This window comes from Notolepis coatsorum (genome assembly GCF_963971535.1).
Source record: "Notolepis coatsorum genome assembly, chromosome: 3".
Lineage (NCBI taxonomy): Eukaryota > Metazoa > Chordata > Actinopteri > Aulopiformes > Paralepididae > Notolepis > Notolepis coatsorum.
Window position 1 is genome coordinate 167963433 of NC_140167.1, and position 27972 is coordinate 167991404.

Sequence of the window (27972 nt, forward strand, 5' to 3'; positions counted from 1 at the left end):
TGTTCAGGGCATTACTGGGTAGCCCTATGAGGACAGAGTTTGCGTAGTCAAGACGGGAGGTGACGAAAGCGTGGATGAGAGTGCTACGGAGTCGGGGAGAGATGGCTGGAGTCTGGAAATGTTCCTGAGATGGAAAAAAGCTGATTTGGTTATTGTTTTTATGTGGTAATGAAAGGAGAGGGTGGAGTCCAGTATGACGCCCAGGTTGCGAACTTCTGGGGAAGGGTGGATTAGGCAGCCATCCACTTCAAGGAGGTCTCCAACCTTCCGGAGCAGTGACTGCTTGGCCACAACCATGAGCTCAGTCTTCTTGCTATCTAGCTTCAGGAAATTGGATGACATCCAGGCCTTGATGTCAAGGAGACAGTTGACGAGGTGCTGTGGGGGGAGAGGAGTGGAGGGTGAGGTGCTGATGTAGAGCTGAGTGTCATCAGCGTAAGAGTGGAAATTGAGACCATGTTTCCGGATGATGTGACCAAGGGGGATCATGTAGATAGTGAAGAGGAGTGGACCAAGAACGGAGCCCTGCGGCACACCTTGGTTGACTGGGGCAGGGGTGGCGGTGGAGTTGCAGATGGAGATTAACTGTTTTCAGTCAGTGAGGTAGGACTCGAACCAGGTGAGAGCGGTCCCAGTAACACCCAGGTGGTCAGAGAGGCGGTTGAGGAGAATGGAATGGGAGACCGTGTCAAAGGCTGCAGATAGATCCAGGAGGCTGAGGAGGCTGATGTGACCGGAGTCGGAGGCAATGAAGAGGTCATTGGTGACCTTGGTGAGGGCAGTCTCTGTGCTGTGGTGTTTCCTGAAGCCAGATTGAAAGGGTTCATAGAGCTCATGGTTGGACAGGTGTTGGTGGAGTTGGGCGGCCACTGCTCTTTCCAGGATCTTGCTCAGGAAAGGAAGGTTGGAGATCGGCCGGTAATTCCCAAGGTCATCTGCGTCCAGACCAGGCTTCTTCAGAATGGGCGTGACTGATGCTGTCTTGAAGCTGGAGGGTACCCTGCCCGATTCCAGGGAGCAATTAATTATTCCTAGTCATGTCACCCCACTTCTCAGGGACCTGCACTGACTCCCCATTGCTGCACGAATCTGCTTCAAGGCCCTCGACCTGGCATACCGTGCGGCAAATGGAACCTCTCCCGCCTACCTCCGGTCAATGGTCTATACCTACACACCCTCAAGACCCCTATGTTCTGCATCTTCTGGCCGTCTCAGACCCACTCCTATCCAAGCTCCGGGAGGGTCATCAAGGAGACCCTGCCTTTTCTCAGTCCTGGCCCCACAATGGTGGAATGAACTACCCACCACAGTTTAAAAAAAAATCTAACCCTAACTAACCTTACTGTCATGCACTTGTCCTAATAAACTAACCTACACTGTAGCACTCAACACTTTGATGAACATTGTTACTCAGCTAATGAGTTGTGCCCTTCCTGATGACTTGTCGTACAAAACTTGTAAGTCGCTTTGGATAAAAGTGTCAGCTAAATTACTAAATCTAAATGTAGAGTAAAATCTGTACTAAAATCTATATTTTAGTACAGTAAAAGCTGTACTAAAATCTATACTTTAGTTGAGTAAAATCTGTACTAAAATCTATATATTACTCACTAGGGCTGCAACTAACGATTATTTTGGTAGTCGACTAATTTGTCGATTATTTTTTCGATTAGTCGACTAATCTAACGATTATTTCTGTCACACCCTCCATCTCTGCTTCCTGTGGGCGCGGCTCCTTTTCTGGGCTCTTAGCAGACTTCTTAGCTTAACATAACAGACCGACAGTAAGTTTGGGGGAACTAATGGGATAACTGGGGTTGCAACAAAAGTGCAACTAGGGCTAAAAACAATGAAATAAAATAATAATAATAATAATAATAATAATAATAATAATAATAATAATAATAATAATAATAATAATAATAATAATAATAATAATAATAATAATAATAATAATAATAATAATAATAATAATAATAATAATAATAATAATAATAATAATAATAATAATAAATAATATATCCTTCTTAGCAGACTTCTTAGCTTAACATCCCAGGGAACTAATGGGATAACTGGGGATGTTGTTTGCTCCTGACAAGAGTCTCAAAGTCTGGGGTGATGGTAGACAAAGCAACTATGAGGTCATGCTCAATGCCCAATCTGTTCCTCTGCTTTGTCTGAGAAGCCACTTTCACAAAGAAATATGTTATACGACGCATCGACGCAAAAATTCTGCGTTGACGAGTTTTTATGATCGACGTCGTGGATTATGTCGACTAATCGTTGCAGCCCTGTTACTCACGTAAAAATATCTCAAGCAAACGTAACCATTTGAGGAACCAACTCAAGGAGACGTGAAAAAGTACTAGGGTTGCTCGATTACGGCAACAATCATAATCATGATTATTAAAACATGATTACTCATTGATTTGAGAAGATCATATGCAATGATTTATTTGTTTACCTTTCTCCTCAACCAAGGGCTGCCTTTCTGTCATCTCTACGTTACCAAAGACCTCCCTCTCCAACACAAGCTGAACCTATTGTTTGGGGGGAGGGGTGGAGCGCACCAATGTGAAGGAAGGGTGCCCCACAAAATCAGACCAAATTAGTCAATATGACAGGCTCACCACGCTAGAGTGCATACCATGTGGTGGCAACATCCTGGTTTTTAATCCGGCCTGAGACATCACCCTTATCTCTACTCCTGACTTCCTGCCTGATACATCACCCTTATCTCTACCCCTGACTTCCTGTCACAAACTGTCCTATATAATAAAGCAGAAATGCCCTAAAAACATAATAATAATAATACGGCATGCCGCACAATAATAATTTATATCTAGATCATCTTGTTTTCATGATTGTGAGAAGTAAAAATTGTAATCGAAACTCTATTAATCACGCAGCCCTAAAAAAGGTACTTGTTTCAGATGGGTTTCATTTGGGGATATAATTATACCCATTTATTTTCAGTTGGATCACAGCCTTGAGATTAGTGCACTGCAACCTTGCCCAGGCCCGACGGGGCCCGGCCCGGCCTGGCGGGTTCGGGCTGGGTAGGGCTTTTTTTTTAATAAATAATTCGGGCTCGGCCGGGCCCGGGCACCGCCGTTTTTTATTTTTTTATTGCGTTTTTTTTTTTTTTTTCATATAACTAGGGTTATATGATAACCTTCGTTTTAAGATTCGCTTTCTCTTTTGCGCCAGAGAAACATTTGGATGTAATTACTGCAGCGCGCAGAGAGAACTCAGGGGACAAGTTCAACTCGATTGGTTGTGTTGGAATATAGCCAGTTGGCGAACGTTTTAATTTGTTCTTGGGATGTATGTAGCCGGTTTTGTTAACGGTGTTCAACGCGTTGCTGACGTCTGGTGAGTGATGTTTACTATTTGCTGGGTCGCGACTGCTACTTGTTTTGTTGTGATTTTCATTACATTGCTCTGCTCGAAATCTGATTTCTGTTTTCTGTTTGTTTGTTTGACTGAGTAGGCTATTGTGTGTCGTGTGTGTGTGTGTGTGCGTGTGTCAAAGAAGATTCTATAGCCTTCAATACGTTTTACGAGGCTGATGTGTGACAGTGTGAGTCAGTCTATATAAGCGAGCACTGGGAGAGACGGCATTGCGAAACAGGCTATGTAAATGCTTCTTAGTTTTGTTTATTTATTACGTTCATATAAAACCGTGTTTCGAATATTTAAAACAAATACAAAAAAAAATATATTTTAATAATAATAATAATAATAATTTTTTTCTGGTTTTCACGCAGGCTAGGGCTTAAAATATTATTTACAGTCGGGCTTATTTTCGGGCAGGGCCTGAAGTTCAAGGGCTCGGGCAGGGCTCGGGCTTTATTTCAAGGCCCTTGCAGACCACTACTTGAGATGTAGATGTAGCCTTGAGATCTATATTATATTGTTGATTTTCTTAGAAATTATGCTTTCCGTGTTAAACGGAGACTAGGGCTGAACGATTAATCGATTTTAAATCGAAATCGCGATTTGGAATGATGCAATTATCAAAAAATTAAAAATTAAAAATCGCAATTTTTTTATATATTTTTTTATATTTATTTAACCAGGAAGTCCCATTGAGATACAAGATCGGTTTAGGAGAGGGAGGTAAGGTTTTAGATTGTGTTGTGAAGTTTAGACTTCAGAGAGGGAGAGTAGAGTACAGAAAAAAAGGTACCGTTGGGTACCGGTATCGATTCCGAGGTAAAAAGAAAAATTTTCAGGCTCTGTGTCCTGAAAAGACCCACCGCGTAGGCCAGATGCAAGCCGCATTTTACAATAAACCTCTGTGGGGCTGCTTAAAAAAAAGAATATTATAATCGCAAATTTAATCGCAATCGCAATATCTGTCGCAATTAGATTATTTACCAAAATCGTGCAGCCCTAATATATATACATATTGAGGGGATCAATAAAGGAATATCGTATCTTATCTTATCGTATCTTATCTTTTTAAATTTTTTTTACTTTTTCTCCTTATTTTCTATTTTTCTCCCATCCCAATTTCGTGTTTCCAATTCTCCCCTCCCCTGTCTTGAACATTGCTCGCATATGCCCCCCACTGGTCGGTTGTAGGGAGGATAGAAGCCTTGCATCACGTGTCCCCTCCGGTACACAAGGAGGCAGCCTGTCACATCTTTTCACCTGCCAGCGCGGACTCTCATTGGCGAGGTGTAACGTGTGGGAGGCTCACACTACCCCCGCTATTTCCTGTCTCTGCTGTGCAGGCGTCCCCCAACCAACCTGTAGGAGTCGCTGTCCACAACGTCCAGATTACCACCCATCGAATTCCACCCGCTGACTCTGCCAATTGCGCCAGTATGATGGCCGGACCAAGCTGGAGGCAATGCTGACACCCGGATTCGAGACCGGAGTCTCTTGCATTGGTGACGAGCGCAATCTCTGCTGCGCCACCCAGCTGCCTATCGTATCTTATCTTATAATATCTTATCTTATATCCTCTTAAATCATATCTTATCTTATCGTAACGTATCGTATCTCATCTTATCGTATCTTATCATATATCTTATCTTATCGTATCTCATCTCGTCTTATCTTATCCCATCTCATCTTATTTATCGTATCGTATCTCATCTCATCTCATCTTATCTCATCTCATCTAGGGATGTCCGATATTATCGGCCTACCGATATTATTGGCCGATATTGGCATTAAAATGTGATATCGGAAAATGTCGGTATCGGTTAAAAAAATAAAATAATATTTATTTTTATTTTTTTACATTTCTATAACCTTTATTTACCCAGGCAAGCAAGTAAGAACAAATTCAGATTTTATTTATTGTCAAAAGTATGCATAGCTTCCGGTTTAGCTACAATATGTAGCACACGCATTTGGTAACAGCTCCGCTCCCGTCACCGTTAATTTCGTTCAAAAACATTATTTTAACAAATACCAAAGAGATTAGACCACATTGTATGTATTGATAGGAACTCCTACTAACTATATCAAAAGACATAAAGACTCAACATGGGGGGTAAGGATGAGAAAAAGGGTAGAAAGAAACACGAAGCAGCGAATCCAACGGCGACGATTGATACACGTTCCAAGAAACCAACAGGCGACGCGCCGGCAGATCCGCTGCTGACAACCCCCGATGGGAATATAACGGAGAATATACCGGGTACATCGGCGACTGGCTCCGAGATGGAGACAATAGAGGACAACACAACGGGAACGACAGGAAAAAGTAGCGTGAAGGACAAAGCAGAGGATATTGAGAAGATAATAGCCAACAAACCCGTCGGCCCCATCACTGCAGCTACAATATCAACTGGCACTGGCAGTGTAATTACACAACCCGACTTTAACTCCCTGACTAGCCTGATCAAGGATCTGATTAAGGAACAGATGGTAGCTTTCAAATTACACGTCGCACACATCGATACTAAATTCGAACACATCGATGCTAAATTAGAAGAAGTTATGAAAGCGGTCGCTGTACAGTCCATGCGAATCACGACAGTGGAGAATACGGTGACAGAAATTACACAGGCAGTCAAAGAGAACGAGAACACCATCAATGTTGGTATGACAGAGGTAACAAAGGAGATAAAAAGGGTGGAAGAGGCATGCCGGAGGAAAATACAAGAAGTTAAAGATGAAGCGATGGAGAGGCTACTCGAAACCCAACGCTACTACAAGCGAAATAACATCCGCATTGTAGGACTTGATGAAGCAGTCAATTGCGCAGACGACAAGTTTCCAACAGTGCTATCAGAGATTTTGGGTAACAGCTTTCTAAACACAGAGCCGATAGTGGACCAAGCTTACAGAATCGGTACTCGGGATCAAAGAAGCAACGGACCAAGAGTCATCATTGTTACTCTGCGCAAGACGGCAATAAGAGATGACATCATCAAAATTGCTCGCAACCAAAGGGGAAAGCTGAAACATGGTGAAAACCCAATATTTATCTACGAGGATCTTTGCAAAGAGGCCATCGCTCAGCGTTTCCCCTACAAGGAGGTGATGCAGAAATTGTTCAAGTCTGGCCTCAAACCAAGGCTAGTATACCCAGCGCTATTATCGATCGTGGGCAGTGACGGCCGTAGGGTAGGATTACACACACCTAAAGAAGCAGAGGAATACTGGAATCTACATGGAGCAGAACCCCCAAGGCAGAGCGATACTGTCGAACAACAGCTAAGCCTTCTCATCTCTCTCTTTCTCTGTGTATATCAGTATTAGAATGACTTTATCCGGGCTCAACAAAAGTAACAGATGATATGCATGCCGGCTACACCAAGGCATAATGTGTATAATATGATCCGTAATGCATTATATTTTCAGACCTCTGGTCTTCTTCTTCTTCTTCTTATTTGAATTTCCGGCAGTGTAGACGCATCGTGGCGTATTACTGCCCTCCACAATTCTTGCTTCGCCCACACTTGAGAAAGTTTACACTCCTCTTCTTCTTCTCATCTTCAAAACACATTTCTATCATCTCTGTCTCCTTCTTCTCTGCTCCTCTTGTCATACAATCACAATACAAACATCGTCTCCTCTCTTGGAGGGCCCCCCCAAGAGGGGGAACCCTCCATCGACCCTTGCTGTCTCCGTGGAGACAAGAATATATCATTGACACTAAGAACAATCTGGAATATTGTGGGCTCATCGCTCGACTGCTCTGGGTCACTTAGAAATATCCCGAAAATACTAGCAGTCATGAACCCTGGGTAGGAAGATCATTCTGGAACATAACAGCAGTCTGTTAGTATATACTAGTGTATTCTACAACCTTCTAGAATATAATGCACCATTACAACGAAGGCCTGCAACTCTAACATTAACATCCGGTGTGTATAAGCATAAGCATATGATCAATTGACTGAAATTTAATCAGGCCTTAATAAGACTTTAAAAAAAAATCAACCACACCTAAACGTATGAGCACAACAAGGTTATTCTAATAATTTAAATAATCCCTCCACTGATGTAGAGATTGGCACATTGTAGCTCTAAAAGTCTCTGTTTTTCTCTTTTATCTATTTACTCAATTCTGTTCTAGTGGCTTCTCCACGTTGAGTTTTATTCTATCTCTCACTCCTTTTTTTTTCTCTTTTATCTTACATTGTTCTTTCCCATTGTTCTTCATATTAAGGTGTTAATGTTTCTCTACAATATTTTCCTTTTTTCTGATGTTTCCTACATAAGTTAGTAGAAGGTTCAAATGAATATATCGATGAAAGTGTTTTTTTTTCTTTTTTTTTTTCATTTTTCATAATATTTCATTACAGTAAGGGAAGGCGCAAGACCAAAAGCGACATTCTATTGAATTAGAATGAAAATGTTAGATCCTATGGCAATTAGCATAGGAAGATTAGGATTACAAAGCTCAGTTTGGGCAATCCGGTGGCCTAAGGGAGGGAGTCATACGCGGAGGATGTGTTTTTGGAACACAGGCCTGTACGACTCTCTGGGTGAGGGGAAAAAAGGGGATTTTTATTTGTATATATATATGTTTTTAAGCTTGGCTCTCAACGGGACCTCAATAATTGGATGTACATCTATTGTAGCTTCGCACTCTAGAAGCATTACCAAAAACTACACAAAAACATGTATAGATTATGGCTAGTTTGAATATAATGATATGGAACACTGGTGGGATAAACAAACAACACAAACGCAAAAGCGTGCTCACACTGATGAAAAAAGAACATGTGGACGTGGCTCTACTAAGCGAAACGCACATTTTAGAGGAAGACATAGATACGTTAGCGGATAACACATATCATAATATTAGTCACTCTTCTTTTGGTACGAGAACTCGAGGTGTAGCCATAGTCGTCAGACGTAAGTTAAATATTGAATTAAAGGGGGTATGGTCGGATGCGGATGGGCGTATAACTATAGCTAGGATTGTACACAATAACAGGAAAATAGCGTTGGCAGCGGTATATGCCCCAAATTTGTACGAAGAGGGTTTCTTCACTACACTAACCGATGAAATGTTAAACCATCCCGATTACTCATTTATAATAGGTGCGGATTTTAATGCCATTTGGAATCCAAGGATGGACAAATCTTACCTCGCCTTTTCCAGCGAACAAAAAAATTCATCTAAAGCATTAAAGGATTGGTCAAAGATTACAGGTGTAAATGATTTATGGCGTTCATTTAATCCCACAACCCGAAAGTACTCTTGTCGATCGGCGAGACATAACACATTATCCAGAATTGATTATGTCTTTGCATCCCCGAGACTATTTGATAAATATGAAGTGGAAATGATACCCAATGCACTATCAGATCACTGTTATTTACTCCTAAAAGCAACATTTGGTATACTATCTTCCCGGGCCCCAAGATGACGTTTTAATTCGATGCTGCTTAATAACAAGGAATTCATTACACAACTCAAAGAAGCTCTCACAGTATTCCTACGGGAGAATGCAAACTCGGTGCAAGACCCCAGAATAATATGGATGTCGGTAAAGGGTACGATCAAGGATTTCACTGATAGATTTTCCTCCATAATGCGCAAGAATCAATGCACAAAACTGTCTGAACTGGAAACGCTTTACTCAACGTTATTTAATTCTTTAAAATACAACAACTCAACTAGACTAGAAAATCAAGTTAACGTACTAAAAACAGAGATCAATGCCATATACAGACAACAATCGGAAATGCAAATACGCAGCACAAGACAACAGCAGTACTCCCAAGGTTCTAAACCTAGTCACCTATTAGCCATGCGATTAAGAATTAATGCAAAATTTGCAGATATAACTGCCATTAGAACACAACAAGTACTTGAAACAGACCCCAAAATAATAAACGATACATTCAAATAATTCTACTCCGACTTATATAAATCAGAAACGACCTTCGATCAAAACAAAATGGACACATCTTAATCAAATTATTCTCCCTAAACTTTCAGAGGATGACGCTAAACAGTTAGAAACACCGATCACACTAGAGGAACTCAAGAAGGCCATATCCGAAATGCAAAATGGTAAGGCTCCTGGAAGAGACGGTATCCCATCAGAAATGTACCTTTCTTGTTGGGACATAATTGGACCCTTATTACTAAATATGATCTTATACTCAGTCAAGGAGGGGAGCTTCCATAAAAACGACAATATTGCACTCATTTCAGTCCTTCTCAAAAAGGACAAAGACCCCACCGAGTGCGGTAGTTACAGACCCTTAAGCCTCCTCGGAACCGATGTCAAACTGTACTCTAAGGTATTAGCCATCAGATTACAAAAGCATATGACGTCTTTAGTTCATCCGGACCAAACTGGCTTCATAAGAGGTCGCCTGATCACTGATAACATAAGACGAATACTGCACGTACTAGATGCAGACAAGGAAGACACCATACCTAAGGCGATGCTGTCCCTGGATGCTATGAAAGCCTTTGACAGGCTGGAATGGTCGTATCTATGGGCAGTATTAGAAAGGATGGGGTTAGGAAAAGGATTCATTGATATGATTAAAGTATTATACAAAGACCCATCGGCCATGATTACAACAGGTACATTCATCTCCAAAATCTTTCCAGTATCACGCTCAGCCAGACAGGGTTGCCCTCTTAGTCCCGGACTATTCGATCTATCATTAGAGCCTTTAGCACAATATATAAGACAATCCCAATCCATAGAACCAATCGTAATCAAGGGCACACAACATAAAATTAGTTTATATGCGGACGACGTAATATTGTTCATGCAAAGCCCCAACACCACATTGCCTCATCTACTCAAGTTGATTGAGAACTTTGGTGATTTATCGGGATTTAAAATAAATTGGCCGAAGTCGGCTTTCCTTCCACTTAACACCCATGCAAAAAAAGATACAACACTCCCATGTGAGATACCTATGGTAAAACATTTTAGATGCTTGGGTGTGGAAATATTTCCCACCATAAGACAAACGGTGAAGCACAATTACACAAAAATACAGAACAAAATCAAAGACGACCTGGACAGGTGGGCAAAATTTAAAAACTCAGTACAGGCAAGGGTATCAATAGTTAAGATGGATGTACTACCTAGAATCAACTTCATCAGTTCAATGCTACCGTTACCCCCTCCAGAGGGTTACTGGAAAAGATTACACTCCTCCACATACAAATTTATTTGGAATAACAAACCACCACGCATAAAAAGATCCACCGCACAGAGAAATAAAGCAGACGGTGGCATGGCAGTTCCAGATTTTTTCCAATATTTTAAGGCGTACACATTAAGACCATTGACAATATGGTTTGATCCCCAAGCATTAGTATCCTGGAGAAAATTGGAAGAAAACATAGTAGCCCCACATAGACTGAAGGACATAGCACACACTAAACTACCAATCAAGCACTGTGAGCGGAAATTTGGCCCCATAATTACCCATGCGATCCGGATATGGCGTGAAACACAAAAAAAATATCCTAACCCACAAAAATGGCATAATCACACTCCCTTATTCAATAACAATGCACTCTTAATTGAAAAACGTCCTATAAGATTCCCTATATGGGAAGAGCAAGGCATACACTCATTAGGGGATGTTTTTAACAACCAGGGTTTTTGTAGTTATGGAGAAATATGCACAAAGTTTAATCTCACCGGGTCCACATGGCTTTTTTACATACAGTTACTGCTATGTTTGAAGTCTCACGGTGTTCCATTAGACATACCAGTTGAACACCACAGATACCACAAATTCTTCTATGAAAGAGAGACATCGAGAGGTTTTGTATCAGGTTTTTATTATCAATTACTAACGTCCTTGTATGAAACCCTCCAACTAGACTCTGTCTGGAGGAGGGATATACCAGACCTGGAAAGTGACTTTGATTGGCAAGGAGCATGGGCAAATGTCCGTCTTACATCAAGGAACCCGGACCATCAACAAATCAATCTTAACTATATTCACAGGACATACTTGACTCCTATAAGACTGAACAGAATGGGTCTTAAACAAGACTCAAAATGCTCCCAATGTACAAATGGAGACGAAGGGACATTTATGCACATGTATTGGGACTGCCCACCAGTTAAGGCATTCTGGAAAGATGTGACCCATCAATTATCAAAACTCGTATCTTGGAATATACCAGTACACCCCTCTGTATTACTATTGAATGATGTTTTTGAGTTTGCAGTAAATCCACAGCTAAAGAGATTGGTTTTATCGGGTATCACAGTAGCTAAAAAACTGATTGCATCACGCTGGTTTCAACCGGAAAAAATGTGCCGGAAGGTTTGGTTTCTTACATATCTCGATGTGATTTATCAAGAAAGATCTACAGCAAGAATTCTGGGTCTCAACGAATCCAAAATGTCAATGTGGTTAGAAGTGGTGGAGAGAATAAAAGCTAGCTTATAATGGTAGTGTCTGGTTAGGAGTGAGGGATAATGGAGGTACTATCCAAGGAGGGGTCCGGGAGGGGGGGGGTTCGAGCTGGAGCATAATGTGTAGGGTTTTAGATAATAGGTATTAGGGGTATATCCTGTATAAGGCATTGGTATAATTGGTAATTTCGTTGGATATACACTGTATACGGTAAAATATTATTATAGACTTTTTTTTTGTTTTCTGTTTCTGTACTTGCATGTCATTTTAGCCACCTTAATTGTTAGTTTCATTATGCATTGTGTGTTGAGTACTGACTTTTAATAATTTTTGTTTTGCAATAATAATAATAATACAAAAAAAAAAAAAAGTATGCATAATGTTATGTTAATTCCACAACAAGACATATGTAATGTTAATTACCTGAAATTATTCCGTTTTTTGGCGGGGGAAACCCTGCATATATCGGTATCGGTTGATATCGGTATCGGAAATTAAGAGTTGGACAATATCGGTATATCGGTATCGGTAAAAAAGCCAATATCGAGCATCCCTAATCTCATCTCATATTATCTCATCTCAATTTATCTTATCTTATACACACGTCTGCATCACTGGGTGGTACTGGCAGCTTTCACAGCTCATGCCTCCAGTATCTGTCAGCGTCTCCGGTGTGAGTCGTACCTCAGGCATCTGCGGCCCGGTCTTCCTGCTCTTCTCCTCCACTCCTTTGGGCTTCAGTAGGATCCTCTCCGCCTCCAGGGTTCCGATCAGGGCGTTGGGTTTGAACTTGATGTGGTTTCTATTGGTGGTGACTAACTCTAAGGTGTGGCTGGACGGACTCAGGTGATACTTGGCACACAGCATCACCAGTAGGTCCATCATGGGTTTGCTGAAAGACACGGGCGGGGAGGAAGGAACAGTAGGTACTTAAAGGCACAATCAGCGATTCAAGCGTAAACAAACTGGTAGAACTTAAAGGCACAATTGGCGACCCAATTGTAAACAAACTGGCAGCCACACAACACAAAAAAATAGAAACTAGATATGGAGACATGTTTTGGTTTTTAGATTAGATTAGATTCCAATATATTGTCATTATACAGCACAAGTACAATATGAACAAAAAGAGGCATCCAATCAGAGTGCAAATGGAACTGATTTGATTTGATTTGATGTTTTTTATTTCCGTGTCTTACATACAGGTGTATGCCCAGCCCTATGGGCTTACAAGACACATAACAATAAGTATATAATAATATACTTGACCAATTACTTGACAAATGACATATAGACCAAGATGGCCACAAGAACAAGAAAATACAAGAAAATACAATAAAACGTAATATAACACAAGCTGTATGCAATGAATATAAACAAAGAAACAAGAGGAATTCAAATACAATTATATAGGATATAGTGTGTTTTGTCTCAAGTGCCATGCTTTCTCCAAAGATCCTGCAAAACTGAAGATGTCCTCCACAAAAAAACAACTCAACATACAACTCTCAGACTGCCAAAACAAATCCGGATTTACAATTTGAATTTTCTCAAATAAAGCCCTCCTCAAAGCGGTGTACAAAGGGCAGTGAAAAACAAAAGGATATTCATCCTCCACCACTCCCACATCACATAGAACACACAACCGCTCCTCCTCAGGTTTACCTTGGAATCTACCCACTTCCACAGCCAATAGCAGGGTGCCAGACCTCAACTGGGCACACAGAGACCTCCGTCTTCTCTTTAAGTTTAACATTACATAAGGTTCAGTAAAATACAAATTTTGTATTACAATATATTTTGTATATTGATGGATTGTTGATTATTTTGTTTTAATTATGTGAACCTTACACTGCAGATTGTTCATAAAAATCATGGACATCTCTCTCAACCAGGGATGACCGTGTGCTCTGTCCCAGTTAAAAATCTTTTTTGTCAGCCTGTCATTTGGCAGCTGGACCAGGCGGTTCCATAACCTCACCATTTCACCTTTTTGCTTGACCAAGCAAGAGTCCCACCCCATGTCCCCTTCTATAGCTCCTTTTGGTGTGTATTTATGGACTCCTAAAAAGTATCTTATGGCCCGGTTCTGGATAGCATTACATTCAGGTGCATCATCAAAACCCCATACTCCAGCAGCATAAAATAAAACAGAACCCATCATTGAATCAAATAATTGTGTAAATGTTGAAAACCCAAGGTCAGTGCACACTTTCATTTTAATCAACACACCCCCTGGCGCCCTTCCTGCTGACTCAGACATTATTTTCCTTCCTTCTATGAAGCTCATGTACTCATTAAAGGTGAAGCCAAGATATTTATAAGAATGTGTGTAAATGAGGGGCGTTGGTCCAAATTAAAATGTATGGCTACTCTGCTGTTCATGTTTTTTCCTGAAGTGCATAATCTGTGTTTTTTCACTGTTAATCGCAAGTCTCCATTTCATGCAGCAAGAACTCATAATATTCAACATGTTTTGTAAATTTGCTTCATTTTCTGCAAACAGAACAATATCATCAGCGTACAATAAAATACTTAGGAATCGGGATTATATTATCTATTGGAATACCAAGATTGGCTTGCTTAATTTCTTGCACCAGTAAAGTGCAATAGTAATATACTGATCTATTCTATTTTGACTGCCCATTGTATTATTCTGTTGTACTTGTAATATATTGTTATATGTGTAGTACTGTCTGTTTGCAGTACTATTTCTGTTTGTGTAAATTGTGCATCTTGTGTTTTTATTAGTATTGTATTTACATTACTTTTGTACTTTGTATCATGCACCACTTTGGTCAACCTCGGTTGTTTTAAAGATGACCTTGACCTTGATATACAATGTACAGGTGAGTAACTAGTAAGAGTAGGTAGGGGATATACAGATATAGACAATACAGTTGATAGTATACATGATTCATTACATTAGTAATGTTGGTAAAACAGAGCTATATTCTGATTTATGTTAAGAAGGTTTCAAAAAGTCGACAATAATGTATAAATATTAGGGATGCTCGATATTGGCTTTTTTACCGAGACCGATATACCGATATTGTCCAACTCTTAATTTCCGATACCGATATCAACCGATACCGATATATTCAGGTATTCCTACTAACGTGCTAACATACACTTTTCACCCCATTAGTCTTTATTTTATTTTTATTTGTTATTGATTTTCTTGTTGATTCGTCGAGTGTCAACTACTTTCGTCGACTTTTTTCAACTATTTGCGGTGTTAATGGAGACCCGGGCCATGAGTACGCCAGCCGGCAGACTGTCACCGAAACCATCCTCGCCTTCGCCCGGAATCAGTGAAATAAGTGAAGCTGTTCTCTCGGTCATGACCAAACTCCATGCAGACTTTAGTACGCTTCGCTGAAGCGCAAAAAAAAGCACATGCGGAATTTTTTGATACTCTTCATCGGGCAGTGATGGAGGAAATTAGGTTGGCGGTCGACCCGTTGAGAGAGAAGATGGAGTCACTACACGCTACCTCCACGGCTAATGCTAACGAACTAGCTTCGCTAACGGCAGAGGCCTCTAAACAGGGCGAGAGGATGGCGTGTCTGGAGAGCTCCCTGCTGGCTAGGCAGGCTGACGTTTCCAAACTCCAGACGGTAATTGTTGAAATGCAGTCCCGGGAGAGGCGTTACAACATCAGGATCGTTGGTGTCCCGGAGGGCAGTGAGGGAGGTCGTCCCTCGGAGACCATGCCGGAGTTGTTGCAAAAGATCCTGGGGGAGGATGTCCTCCCCAGCCCACCTATGTGCGAGTCGGCTTACAGAGCGGGCAAGACCAGTCCTGGAGGGAACAAGGAGCCGAGGCCCATCATTGTTAAGCTAAACAGGCTACAACAGAGGGAGCTCATCATGCGGTCGGCCCGTGCCAGGAGAGGTGAACTCAGTCTCGGCGGTCACAAAGTGGCCATTTTCAAGCCAGGTTCAAGCACAGAGAGGCGAATACAAAGTGGTCATGGCCAGGCTATGGAAATTGGGCCTGAGGCCTACGCTATTCATCCCCGCAAGATTGTCTGTGCTGTGTAAGGGCGATGAACGTTGATCTTTTTGGTCGATGGCTAAAGCGGTGTATTATCTCGGGGGGGTAGCCGAGACCGTAGCTTGATAACTGTGTCGGGTGAGTGACGTGACGATGTGGGCCTGATACATTGATATGGCTGACTAATCACAAATGTATAATGTCATGCCCAAACAGCCTAACTAGTCCTTGCCCATCCAAACTAGCGGGGCATCCTAATGACTTCTGTTACTTGCTAATGCTGACCTCGTGGTCGTACATGTGTGTCGCCTCTATGAATGCTAGCGAGCTAGCTGGACAATGTACATAACAGATGCTAGTGAGCTGGCTGGATTCATCACTAGCTGACGTGCTAGCCTCGGGCTAACTAGCATGCTATATCTATCGCCCGTACCGGGACATTCGAGACCCGTTAATGTTTACATATTGTTGTTGTTGTTGCTGTTTAAATGACATCAGTTTGCACAATTTAACTGTGATCGGGTCCTGCCTTAACTAACTTCTTGTATGCTTTAATTTTTTATATCCATTTGTATTTGAGTGTCCGTAGTGGGATGCTAAAAGCTGATCATACAGGAGCAACGCACTGTGGTAACCGGAGGTTTACATAATTTTTTTTTATTGTTGCTGTTTAAATGACACCTGTTTGCACAATTTGACTGTGATCGGGTCCTGCCTTAACTGTCTTTATGCTTTAATTTTGTATATCCATTTGTGCTGAAGCATTGCGACGTTGATACGCAGATTCAGAAGTAGTTGGTTACAGGGATGGCGTTGAGTTATTATATAATAATAGCTGGTTTTTCCCTTATGGTTGGCTCATATTAGGGCCAATGTTGACGTTTGTTTTCACTAGTAATACCTTCGGTTGATCTGTTTTGTTGTGTTTCTAGGTCTTGTTATTTTGTTTAGACTGGGTTTGACCGGATTTGAGCCTTAGGCTCCGGTCATTGAATGTCGGGTTATATATATATAATATATAATATCAGGTTGTGTCAGGTATAGCTTAGTACTACCTCCGAGTTAATGAAGGTGTTTACTCTTATTCTTATATAGGAATTTTGTCATTCCAGCCTATGTGCCTGACCAGAGGGACTGTGAAATGCTTGCACCTTGACCATTAACTTTATTTTTCTTTTTTTTCTTTCTTTCTTTCCCTTTTTTTTTTTTTTTTTCTTAGACTAGTGGGGGGTTTAATCAGGGTTATATCTAGAGAGGGGGTCGGAGTGAAGAGCGTCTTATTGGATCCATGATTCCAGTGGGAAATGGTAGGAAGATGACCATCCTTAGCGGATGGAGCATAGGGAGGGGATTGGAGAGTGAGCATAGGAAGGTTAATATTAGGATGGGTGGGTTAGTGTATAGAGTAGAAGTAGGGGGGGTTGTAACTGGGGTGGTATATTTCTGTGTTTTCTGTACTGTTGTCCTGTATGTGTGTAATTGTTCCTCCTCTGAACTCTTGGGATTGACCGTCTGGGCCCGCCTGGATCAGCGCCTCTGTCCTCAGCCTGGCTGCACTGGTATGTTCTCTACGCATTTAGACAAATTCGACCATGGCTAAATTGAATATTTTAATTTGGAACGCAGGAGGTCTTAACACCCCACACAAGCGTACCAGTGTCCTTTGGTTATTGAAGAGAAGAAGTATTGACATTGCTCTTGTGGGATATTTGTGGATATCCTGATGAAGAATGTCTCAGTCAACCGAGGCTTGGATAATAACAAGGTTTATTAACCAAACAGATAGATTACATAGAGAGAATGGCTGAGGCTCTCGCCCCAGGTGATCAGCTGAAATTACCCAGGTAAGAACCTGGATTGTGGTCGGGAAGAGCCCTTTATAGTTCAACAAAGGGGGTGTGTGGTCCCATTTGATAGGTCAGATGGGGGGGAGGGGGTACAGGTTTGGGGACACAGGGGAGGGGGGTGTCTTATTCCACAGAGAGGGGGGGGGGCACAGGTAAAGGGAACACAGGGGAGGGGGATATATTTACATGAGGACATAATTATACCACAATACTCACTTTTCTTTCTTATAATGTGGGTGAGATTAATGTATAATATACCAGGATTGTTTGGAACAGGTAAAAGTGGGGATAATAGTTTAAAATAGAATTATTTACATACATGATTAATAGAATTATTTACATACATGATTCATGACATGATCGACTGGACTGCGGTCTGTGTTATTTTGATATCAGAGATGTGGAAATAGATATCACCCTTTTCTTTTATTAATCGCTCAAAATACCTATATCAATGAGTGGTCCTCATCTCTGATATCAAACAACAATTAACATCAAATATCTTGGCATACCTTCAGTCGTTCATGTCGTGATTCTGGGGAGCTAATGTGATCGTTGTGCATACAGGCATCGTAATAAACCAATTAAATACATGCTCTGTCTGTGTGGTCAGAGTGCACAGGGTGAAAAAACAAAATTGTGTTCATAATTATTAGGAATCGGATTTACACATAAGGCTAATGTGTACAAAAACATTTTAACAACCGTTAACCTGGTGGTTAATAAAACTAACATGATTGCTTATGGGAAACTGTTCACAAATATGTATATATATTTTTGCACGTTTTATGATGATTCTTGATGAAATTACTTAGGATCCAGTTGTATTTACCCTGAGTTTGAGTGTCACTTTTATCTGTGATTGCCTCAGTTTTGTTGGTCTTTACTTAGAATCAGGCAATTTTCTCCATTTCTTCTCTATAAATGAGGAGATAAAACGTCTTATGCATCGCTTCTGTATGTAATTCTAGTGCATATACTATCAATGGTTCACTATACAGGTGCAAAACAACGTTACATGTCCTCTTCTATGAGAGAATAAAACAACTGATTCTTTCTTGTCTGACAATACAATTTTGTAACCTAAGTAATTCTAATGTGATGTAATGTGATCATGTGGTCGCTTCTTCCTTCAGCAATACATTTTAGCTCATTATTACTGGTCATTGTTAATGCTTTCTCATTGATTTCTTTTCATCACATCCCTAGTTCATCGTTTTGCAGATACATACAATTGTGTGAAAAGTTTCCTGCTTGTGAAGGTATTAATCTGAATGATGTTGCGTCGTTGTTGACAAGGTGTTCTCTGTCGGTCGTGTGGCAGGGCCAAACAGTAACACATAAAAATTAAATAAATACATACAATAGACATTACCTTAGTGGCTAATGTGTCAAAATAAAATTGAAAACCGTTAACCTAGTGGTTAATATAAAAGGTGATTATGATAATCGTTATGCATTGTTCTGTGGTCAAAACAAACTTGGTGTCTTGGAACAATCCAACTGGTTCTGCCCTGTTTAACAATACCATTTTGCAATGTGACTCTGTGATCATTTCTCATTGTCATTATAAAATTACAGTTCTTGTTTGTGAATCTGACAGTTGCTGTGAAGTGTTGATCATCTGTTCTCGGTCTGTCGTGTGGCAGGGCCAATACATACATAACAATGTGGACAATGTGTGTTCAGAAGTATCTTGTTCCACAGGTCTCTGATGATGTCTCTTCTTGACGATGCAGTCGGGAACATTCACTGGTCGTCGTTCATTCAGAGGGGGCCTACAGGAGGTCGCCGTCCGCTCCCTGTGTACCTTGTCAAGGGTCACCGGTAGCAGTCAACTATAGTGGTCTTTTCCTGCAGCCTATGTTGTTCTCCACCACCATCACATGTGTTGTGCTGGTTTCCACGGCGAAGCTCTCGCCACAGTGGGCACAGATGTACGGGTTGATGTCCTTGTGGATCTCAAAGTGCTGGTGGAGGTCGGCGATGCTGCCAAAGATCTCGCCGCACTCGCTGCACTCCAGGCCGTGGGTCTCGTGGATCATCATCCCGTTGTCCGACTCCACGATCAGCTCCCCGCCGTGGTCTGACAGAGCCACGTTAGACTCCGTCTTGATCTCGGTCTGTCGTGGTCTGCAGTGCCGGGGTGGAGGCCGTCAAAAGGTTGATCTCCTCTTCGTCAGTGTCTCCTTGGTCAGTCTCCTTCGTGGTCCCCTGCTCCACTTTCTTGGGGATGTCTGTGGGCTGGGTTGGATGGTTCTCCCACGGTTGTTGTCGTCGCCTCTGGTTGTGTCCGCAGCTCCTTGGCGGCGTCCCTGGTAGTATGCTGTCGTGGGTCGCTCAGGTCACTGGGTTGTGTTCCTCTCTGTCTGGTCCTGCCGTCGTTCGTGGTTTATGTCACGCGTCGTCTCACTCGTCCTGTCCTCTCACCAATTCGTGATCTGAGGGTGATAAACACTGCCTTAAAAAACTCCTCACATAAATGATTCAACGCCTTTCTGCTAAAGTGGAAATTCATTTTGGGATTAATTCAATTCATTGTAAATAAAATCACTTAATTGACAATAGGAAATGCAAACCAATTGCATTAGCAGTGATTCCTTACGTCAAGAAGGTCACATTCACTACAATTTTATCAGCTCTTGTATCTAACTAGATCTACCTAGATCTTACAGCATTAGGCTTTAAATAAAATTGTAAATGAATGGCCAAAGTCTTGAATTAGATAAAATAGTCTGTGATGTTAAATTGAAGTTGATCTTACCTCAGGATGCGTTGAGTGTGCCTCAGGATACTTACCTCGCCATGACTTCTCTGTTGTTCTTCACATCTCAGTGTGGCTCATCATAGCATAGCATGGGGAAAAAACATAAAATCTAGGTAGCCAGTTAATTTTTGCATGAAAAACAATCATTCGTTCTGTCATCTAACCCGAACTAACCTTACTGTCATGCATTTGTCCTAATAAACTAACCTACACTGTAGCACTCAACACTTTAATGACCATTGTTACTCAGCTGATAGAGGTGTGCCTTGCCTGATGTCCTGTCGTACAGAACCTGTGAGTCTCTTTGGATAAAAGTGTCAGCTAAATGATCAATGTTGTTGATATCTTGTACATTTAGATAATTGTGCTGCAATTTTGGTGGTTGATAATTTTGCAATCATGGAAAGTATTTGAAATTTGCAAGGAGTTAGTGGTTAAGCAGAGAATAGAAGGAGGGGGATAGTATGTTAAATTGTTTTCATCATTGATCTTTCATCTCAGGCACTTCTACTTTGTTTGGTTTTATTCAGAATTCATATCTCTAATTTGTGTGTCTCTTGAAAAAAAAGAGATGATGAAAACAACTTGTTAGTTATTGTTAGTATGGGAATTAGGTAGACTTTCATGACTGCAACATCATCATTTGTGTCTGATTTCATGTTTAACTAAGTGGTTCTCTGTTGGTCCACCAAGTCTGTGGTCAGAGTGTAGGCATACCCTGTGGGTTTCAAGTGCCCATCCAATGGTGTCTGCTATCGTCGTCTCTAGGTGTGGTCAGAGTCCTCTCTAGGCATTTGCATTGTTTTGTCTCCCAAGTGCCCACTCTGAAGAATTTACATGTGGGTATTTGGATGCAGATTTGTTCCAAATGGTCAATCGATTGTCTCTCAGCTCTGCACTGTCTCTCGGTTGACATGCAAATTGTTGGATTTTCTGTCTTTTGTGATACAATTTGGGTGTAGTCATTCACTGTTTTGCATCTCGCCTCAGAGCCAGATCTGTAAATACAAACACATGTTAATTCTCCACTCCTTTCCAAGACCATCTGTTCTCCTTGACTGTCTGTGAGCCTAACAAAACATCAGCTATTTCTCATCCATCCTGTCCTAGGATGCAATGATAGTGTTTATCATTTATCAATCATATCGCACATGTACACAAGCATCATATGAATGTGGACCCACACACCTTGAATCATGTTTAAAAATGTCTTACAATGGAAAGGGCTAGTTATCTTTCATTGGTTCTTTAGATAAACACATTAACTCAAGTGAATAGAACCTAAACATCTTACTTTTAAACATAATCTATGTTGTTTGTGTTCCAAGTTTTCAACATTGAAAGCTTATAAAGTCTAATCTAACGCTGTTTATGTGGACAATTCCTGTACTGCCATATATTGGGAACCGGAAGTGTTTGTTTAGCTCCCATGGTCAGTATGACCGGTACGCCCACAGATGTATTATAATTCTGAAACAGACATTGTAATTAGCTTTATGTGACTTATAATGTGTAAATTAAAGCAACATAAACACTCAAGTGATCTGAGATAGTTGTAATTTACTGTAACTGAGATGATAGTTGTGTACCACAAACAGTACTGAATTTGCAAATCTGGTATGTCATAAATGTACAGATGTAGCAGTACTGACTATCTGTATGTCATGTATGTCATAATATGTCCTGATAAACAGAAAATGGGGGACCCTGATGTAAACAAGTCTGGTATTGAAAATGGGGGACCCTGATGTAAACAAGACTAAAGTCTCTCTCTGGTCTGCATCCCCTTAACAATTGTGTATTGAGCTGTGCTGTATTGTACCCATTCTGCAATCTGTTAATAAAGTTTTCAATCAATCAATCAAAGCATCTATATTTATGATTCTCATACTCACCGGGGAAAGCTGCAATGTTCGGTTCGTTTCTCCGGTGGTCTGGGATGGTGCAACCTGCATCTCGTCACTGCAACTCAACATTTTCCAATGGCAGCGCGCACATACATATACAAATAAAACATATACTACACGTGGATTTCACGCACCCTTGGCCTTGGGTACATTACACTTTACGTTCGCTTATGGATAGTTTAATATAAAATAATCACTTCACGGCGCGCATAGCGTGGCGTCATCGCTCCATGCGACGTTCGTGCGTTCTCATTCGCCTCGGAAATAACGCTTTGCAATTCATACAGTATTTTTCCAACGAACTCTCAATAGCCTGGAATTCCTATACCAGCGTTTTGTTACCGAATGAACGCGCCTGTGCATATGTGAAACGTAAACAAACTGAAACGATAAAACTATACTTCTCCAAATGGTTGTTCCCGTGGGCCGGTTCCGGAAATTACTATCCTAATTTGTTCCCGTGAACTGCACTTCAATGTTATTCTTTGTATAACGGTAACTTGTCTCTTAATGCTCGTCGCGCTATCCGCAGCCGTTCTTGACTCAATAAAGCAACGCGATGGGTCCTATAATACTTGTGCACATACGAACGAGACTTAAAACAGACAAACAAACAATAATACATATAAGTTAACGTGTGTGTATGTCTGACTGTATTGGATCGCTTGTTCGTTTAGTCGGCCAGCATCTGCTGCGACAAGGCATTTATCCCTTGATATATCTATACATCGTTATTAAAGTCATAACGACCGAATCCTGAACTTCGAAATTTAATAGCGATATATTAGATTATATATACCTTTTAATCACACTCACGGTCCCTTCGACCTGCGACTCGTTAAATGTACATTCACGTACTCCCGAGCGCGCTGGTCATCTTCCCGCTATCTGTATAATCAATTGGAATTCAATCCAAATACATCGTTTTCAGGAAATGGAAGAGATTGTGGGCTTGAAACAATGAATATTATGACGCTACTCTGGTAATTAATAGGTTCCAATAGAGTAGCGTTTTCCAAGGATATCACATCATAATAAGCTCACGTATCTTCCTTTGTTGCCTATATTTTTAGTCTGCATCAGCTAGACTAGGGGTAGCAAACCAACACCCTTATTTTGTGCCCTAACTTTCGGTTTGGCAACAGCCAAATCCGGGAATAGCACAACAACCCATCCTCTCAGAACATCTGTCCAGATAAGGACCCAGGTACACGCGTTTCCCCGGTACGATTCTCAATACAGATCAGATATATTAATGCACATTATTCTTACTCAGCCATGATCTCAATATTGGACAACATTCTGTAATATTCACCTGGCACAGAGAAAAGCGGGAAGATTTTAATTCCTTCCATACATTTAGTCGACCATCCTATTATACTCACTTTTCTCTGTATAGTTGAATGATACAGCACGCCGGGAGGACGCAAAAAGTCCGTCACAAGTTCGTAGACGCCAATTGTGGGATATTTGTGGATATCCTGATGAAGAATGTCTCAGTCAACCGAGGCTTGGATAATAACAAGGTTTATTAACCAAACAGATAGATTACATAGAGAGAATGGCTGAGGCTCTCGCCCCAGGTGATCAGCTGAAATTACCCAGGTAAGAACCTGGATTGTGGTCGGGAAGAGCCCTTTATAGTTCAACAAAGGGGGTGTGTGGTCCCATTTGATAGGTCAGATGGGGGGGAGGGGGTACAGGTTTGGGGACACAGGGGAGGGGGGTGTCTTATTCCACAGAGAGGGGGGGGGGGCACAGGTAAAGGGAACACAGGGGAGGGGGATATATTTACATCGCTCAAAATACCTATATCAATGAGTGGTCCTCATCTCTGATATCAAACAACAATTAACATCAAATATCTTGGCATACCTTCAGTCGATCATGTCATGAATCATGTATGTAAAATGTTTTTGTACACATTAGCCTTATGTGTAAATCCGATTCCTAATAATTATGAACACAATTTTGTTTTTTCACCCTGTGCACTCTGACCACACAGACAGAGCATGTATTTAATTGGTTTATTACGATGCCTGTATGCACAACGATCACATTAGCTCCCCAGAATCACGACATGAACGACTGAAGGTATGCCAAGATATTTGATGTTAATTGTTGTTTGATATCAGAGATGAGGACCACTCATTGATATAGGTATTTTGAGCGATTAATAAAAGAAAAGGGTGATATCTATTTCCACATCTCTGATATCAAAATAACACAGACCGCAGTCCAGTCGATCATGTCATGAATCATGTATGTAAATAATTCTATTAATCATGTATGTAAATAATTCTATTTTAAACTATTATCCCCACTTTTACCTGTTCCAAACAATCCTGGTATATTATACATTAATCTCACCCACATTATAAGAAAGAAAAGTGAGTATTGTGGTATAATTATGTCCTCATGTAAATATATCCCCCTCCCCTGTGTTCCCTTTACCTGTGCCCCCCCCCCCCTCTCTGTGGAATAAGACACCCCCCTCCCCTGTGTCCCCAAACCTGTACCCCCTCCCCCCCATCTGACCTATCAAATGGGACCACACACCCCCTTTGTTGAACTATAAAGGGCTCTTCCCGACCACAATCAAGGGTCTTACCTGGGTAATTTCAGCTGATCACCTGGGGCGAGAGCCTCAGCCATTCTCTCTATGTAATCTATCTGTTTGGTTAATAAACCTTGTTATTATCCAAGCCTCGGTTGACTGAGACATTCTTCATCAGGATATCCACAAATATCCCACACTCTCCTTAGTGAGATGCATTTATTGGCGAGTGATGTATCAAGACTAGCAAATCGACAATATCATGTTATCTCCTCATCCTCAGCCGACAATAAGACAAAATTAGTCGTTATAGTTACAAGACGTAACCTTGATATCAAAGTCCTGGATGTGTGGTCGGACACGGAGGGAAGGATTACTATAGCAAAAGTTGAGTTTTCTCATAGGAAGATAGCAATAATCGCATTGTATGCCCCTAACACATTTGATTCAGCGTTCTATAAAACAATCACAAGACATATGTTGGAACTTAATGGATACGCTCTCATTGTGGGTGGCGATTTTAATGCGTGCTGGGATACAGAGATGGATAGGTCCAGGTCCTCTGAAACACATGATCAAAAACAGTCCTCTAAGGCCCTCAGGATGTGGGCCCAGGACACTGGGCTCGCAGACCTCTGGCGCATATCCAATCCCACCCTCAAGGACTACACTCACCTGTCAGCCAGACACAAAACCTTCTCTCGAATAGACTATGCATTTGCGTCCCCTAATATTTTTGATAGTTTCGACGTCTCATTGGTTCCCCTAGCTCTCTCAGACCACAAGGGGATTTCCCTTATAGCAACCTTTGGCAAGCTCTCCACAAGAGCTCCCAGATGGCATTTTAACTCGACCTTATTAAAAAGCGATGATTTCTGTACTGAGTTCAGAAGTAAACTGGTTGAATTCTTGCAGATCAACGTCGGCACAGTCGAAGACCCTAGGGTCCTGTGGAACGCATTAAAGGGATTTATGTCATAATCACAGCACGGGCCTACTTCACTCCCCCTCCTTTTCCCCTCACGTCCTCCACACGCTCCTCTTCATCCCCCTCTCTATCCACTGCGCACTCCTCGTCATCCTCTCTTTCTTCAGTCACCCCTTCCTTCACCCTCATTCACCCAGCTGTATTCCATCCCCCTAATTCACACGCGGGCAAGCACCCCACTCTCCCCAGCTGCACCCTATCCTCCCCTGATGAGGGGACTATATCTACACCTCGACGCTGACCAGAAGCTGTCGTGGTATTAATTACCACTGTCCAGGTACGACATCTCTGCCGAAAGCTCTACTGCTAGACACCCTCTCCGTGTATTGGCTAACTCTAACCCGTTTCTCTCCTGTGCCCCAAAGGACCGCCGTCCCTGTCTGGACGTCACCTGTTCCCGAAGAGGAACACCTAATCTCCCGCTGCCACCCAGCAGCTCCAGCGTCCCTGTCTGGACGTCACCTGTTCCCAAAGAGGAACACCTAATCTCCCGCTGCCACCCAGCAGCTCCAGCGTCCCTGTCTGGACGTCACCTGTTCCCGAGGAGGAACACCTATTCACCCGCTGCCACCCAGCAGCTCCCCCGACAAGCACCAGGACCGCTTGCTCGCTCACTGCCGCCGTGGCAGCCACAGGACAGAACATTAACCCCGTTCTATTTTCCCCCAATTCCTGTGTTGCTCAATTACCATTAAACACCCTTGAAACCGCTCCTTTCTCTTCTCGTGTATTCAGCAATTGGGCTGTGCTCCAGACCCCAGTTCTCACAATTTATCAGAGGTCATGTCACACTTTTCACTTTTCACACTTTGATTTCTTTACTTCTCAAGAAGGATAGAGATCCCAATGACTGTGGTAGCTATAGGCCCTTGAGTCTTCTCTGGGCCGATCTAAAAGTGTTTGCCAAGGTACTGGCCCGCCGCCTGCAGAAGTTTATGACGGTACTGGTACATTGCGATCAAACTGGTTTTATCCCGGGGCGCCTGGCTGCAGATAATCTTAGGAGGCTGTTACATGTAATCGATAACAGTAAAGACAATACAGCTCCGGCAACAGTTCTGTCCTTGGATGCCATGAAGGCATTTGACAGACTAGAATGGTCATACCTGTGGAAGGTACTTGAGGTTATGGGACTTGGGAAACGTTTTATTCATATGATTAAAGTCCTGTATGCCTCGCCGTCGGCGATGATACTGACAGGCAAAAACTGTTCCACACTTTTTCCAGTCTCCAGATCTTCTAGACAGGGTTGTCCTCTGACTATTCACGCTTTCCCTCGAACCATAGGCCCAATTTATTAGGCAATCAGAGGACATCGTCCCCATAATGATCAATAATACACCACACAAAATGTCTCTCTATGCGGATGACCTACTGATTTTTATGAATGACCCCTCCCAATCGGCCACAAAATTACTGGAATTAATCGACGACTTTGGTAAATTGGCAGGCTTTAAGATTAACTGGAACAAATCAGCCTGCCTACCTCTTAATGAGCTGGCCAAGGCGGTGCGACTACCAGCCGATATCCCCATAGTGGAACATTTTAAATACTTAGGCATAGAGATATTCCCCACACTAAGTCAAACTACTAAATACAACTTCACGGGTACTTATAATAAAATACACCAGGATCTAGATAGATGGTCGTCCCTTCCTAACTCTTTACAGGCCCGGGCTTCCATAATCAAAATGAACGTCCTGCCTAGGATACATTTTGTTAGCTCAATGCTCCCCCTGCCCCCTCCAATAGACCACTGGTGCAAGGTACAATCGATGATATCTAAGTTTATCTGGAATAACAAACGCCCGAGAATCAAAAGAGCTACCACTCAACGTAGGAAACAAGATGGGGGCCTCGCAATCCCTGATTTTAAGCTTTATTTCTGGTGCTTTTCACTGAGACCTCTGATGTGCTGGCTAGACCCTGTAGATGCTGTATCTTGACGCTCCTTAGAAGCGGTGGCGGTCTCACCGCTAAGATTACAGGATGTAGTATACTCCACTATCCCTATTTCAAAATGCCGACTAAGATATGGACCGATCATAACTCACGTGATCCAAACATGGCG

The 27972-nt window shown here is 41.8% G+C and overlaps 1 protein-coding gene across 3 annotated transcripts in view; it reads right to left on the reverse strand.

Moving 5' to 3' along the window:
• The window catches only part of cobll1b (cordon-bleu WH2 repeat protein-like 1b), a 265209-nt gene that overhangs the window by 52877 nt on the left and 184360 nt on the right, over window positions 1-27972 (reverse strand). For all 3 annotated transcript variants that reach the window (XM_084309730.1, XM_084309732.1, XM_084309731.1), the window contains one exon: window positions 12520-12727. In XM_084309730.1, the coding sequence (XP_084165856.1) occupies window positions 12520-12727 (208 nt within the window). The remainder of the gene's footprint in view (window positions 1-12519; window positions 12728-27972) is intronic.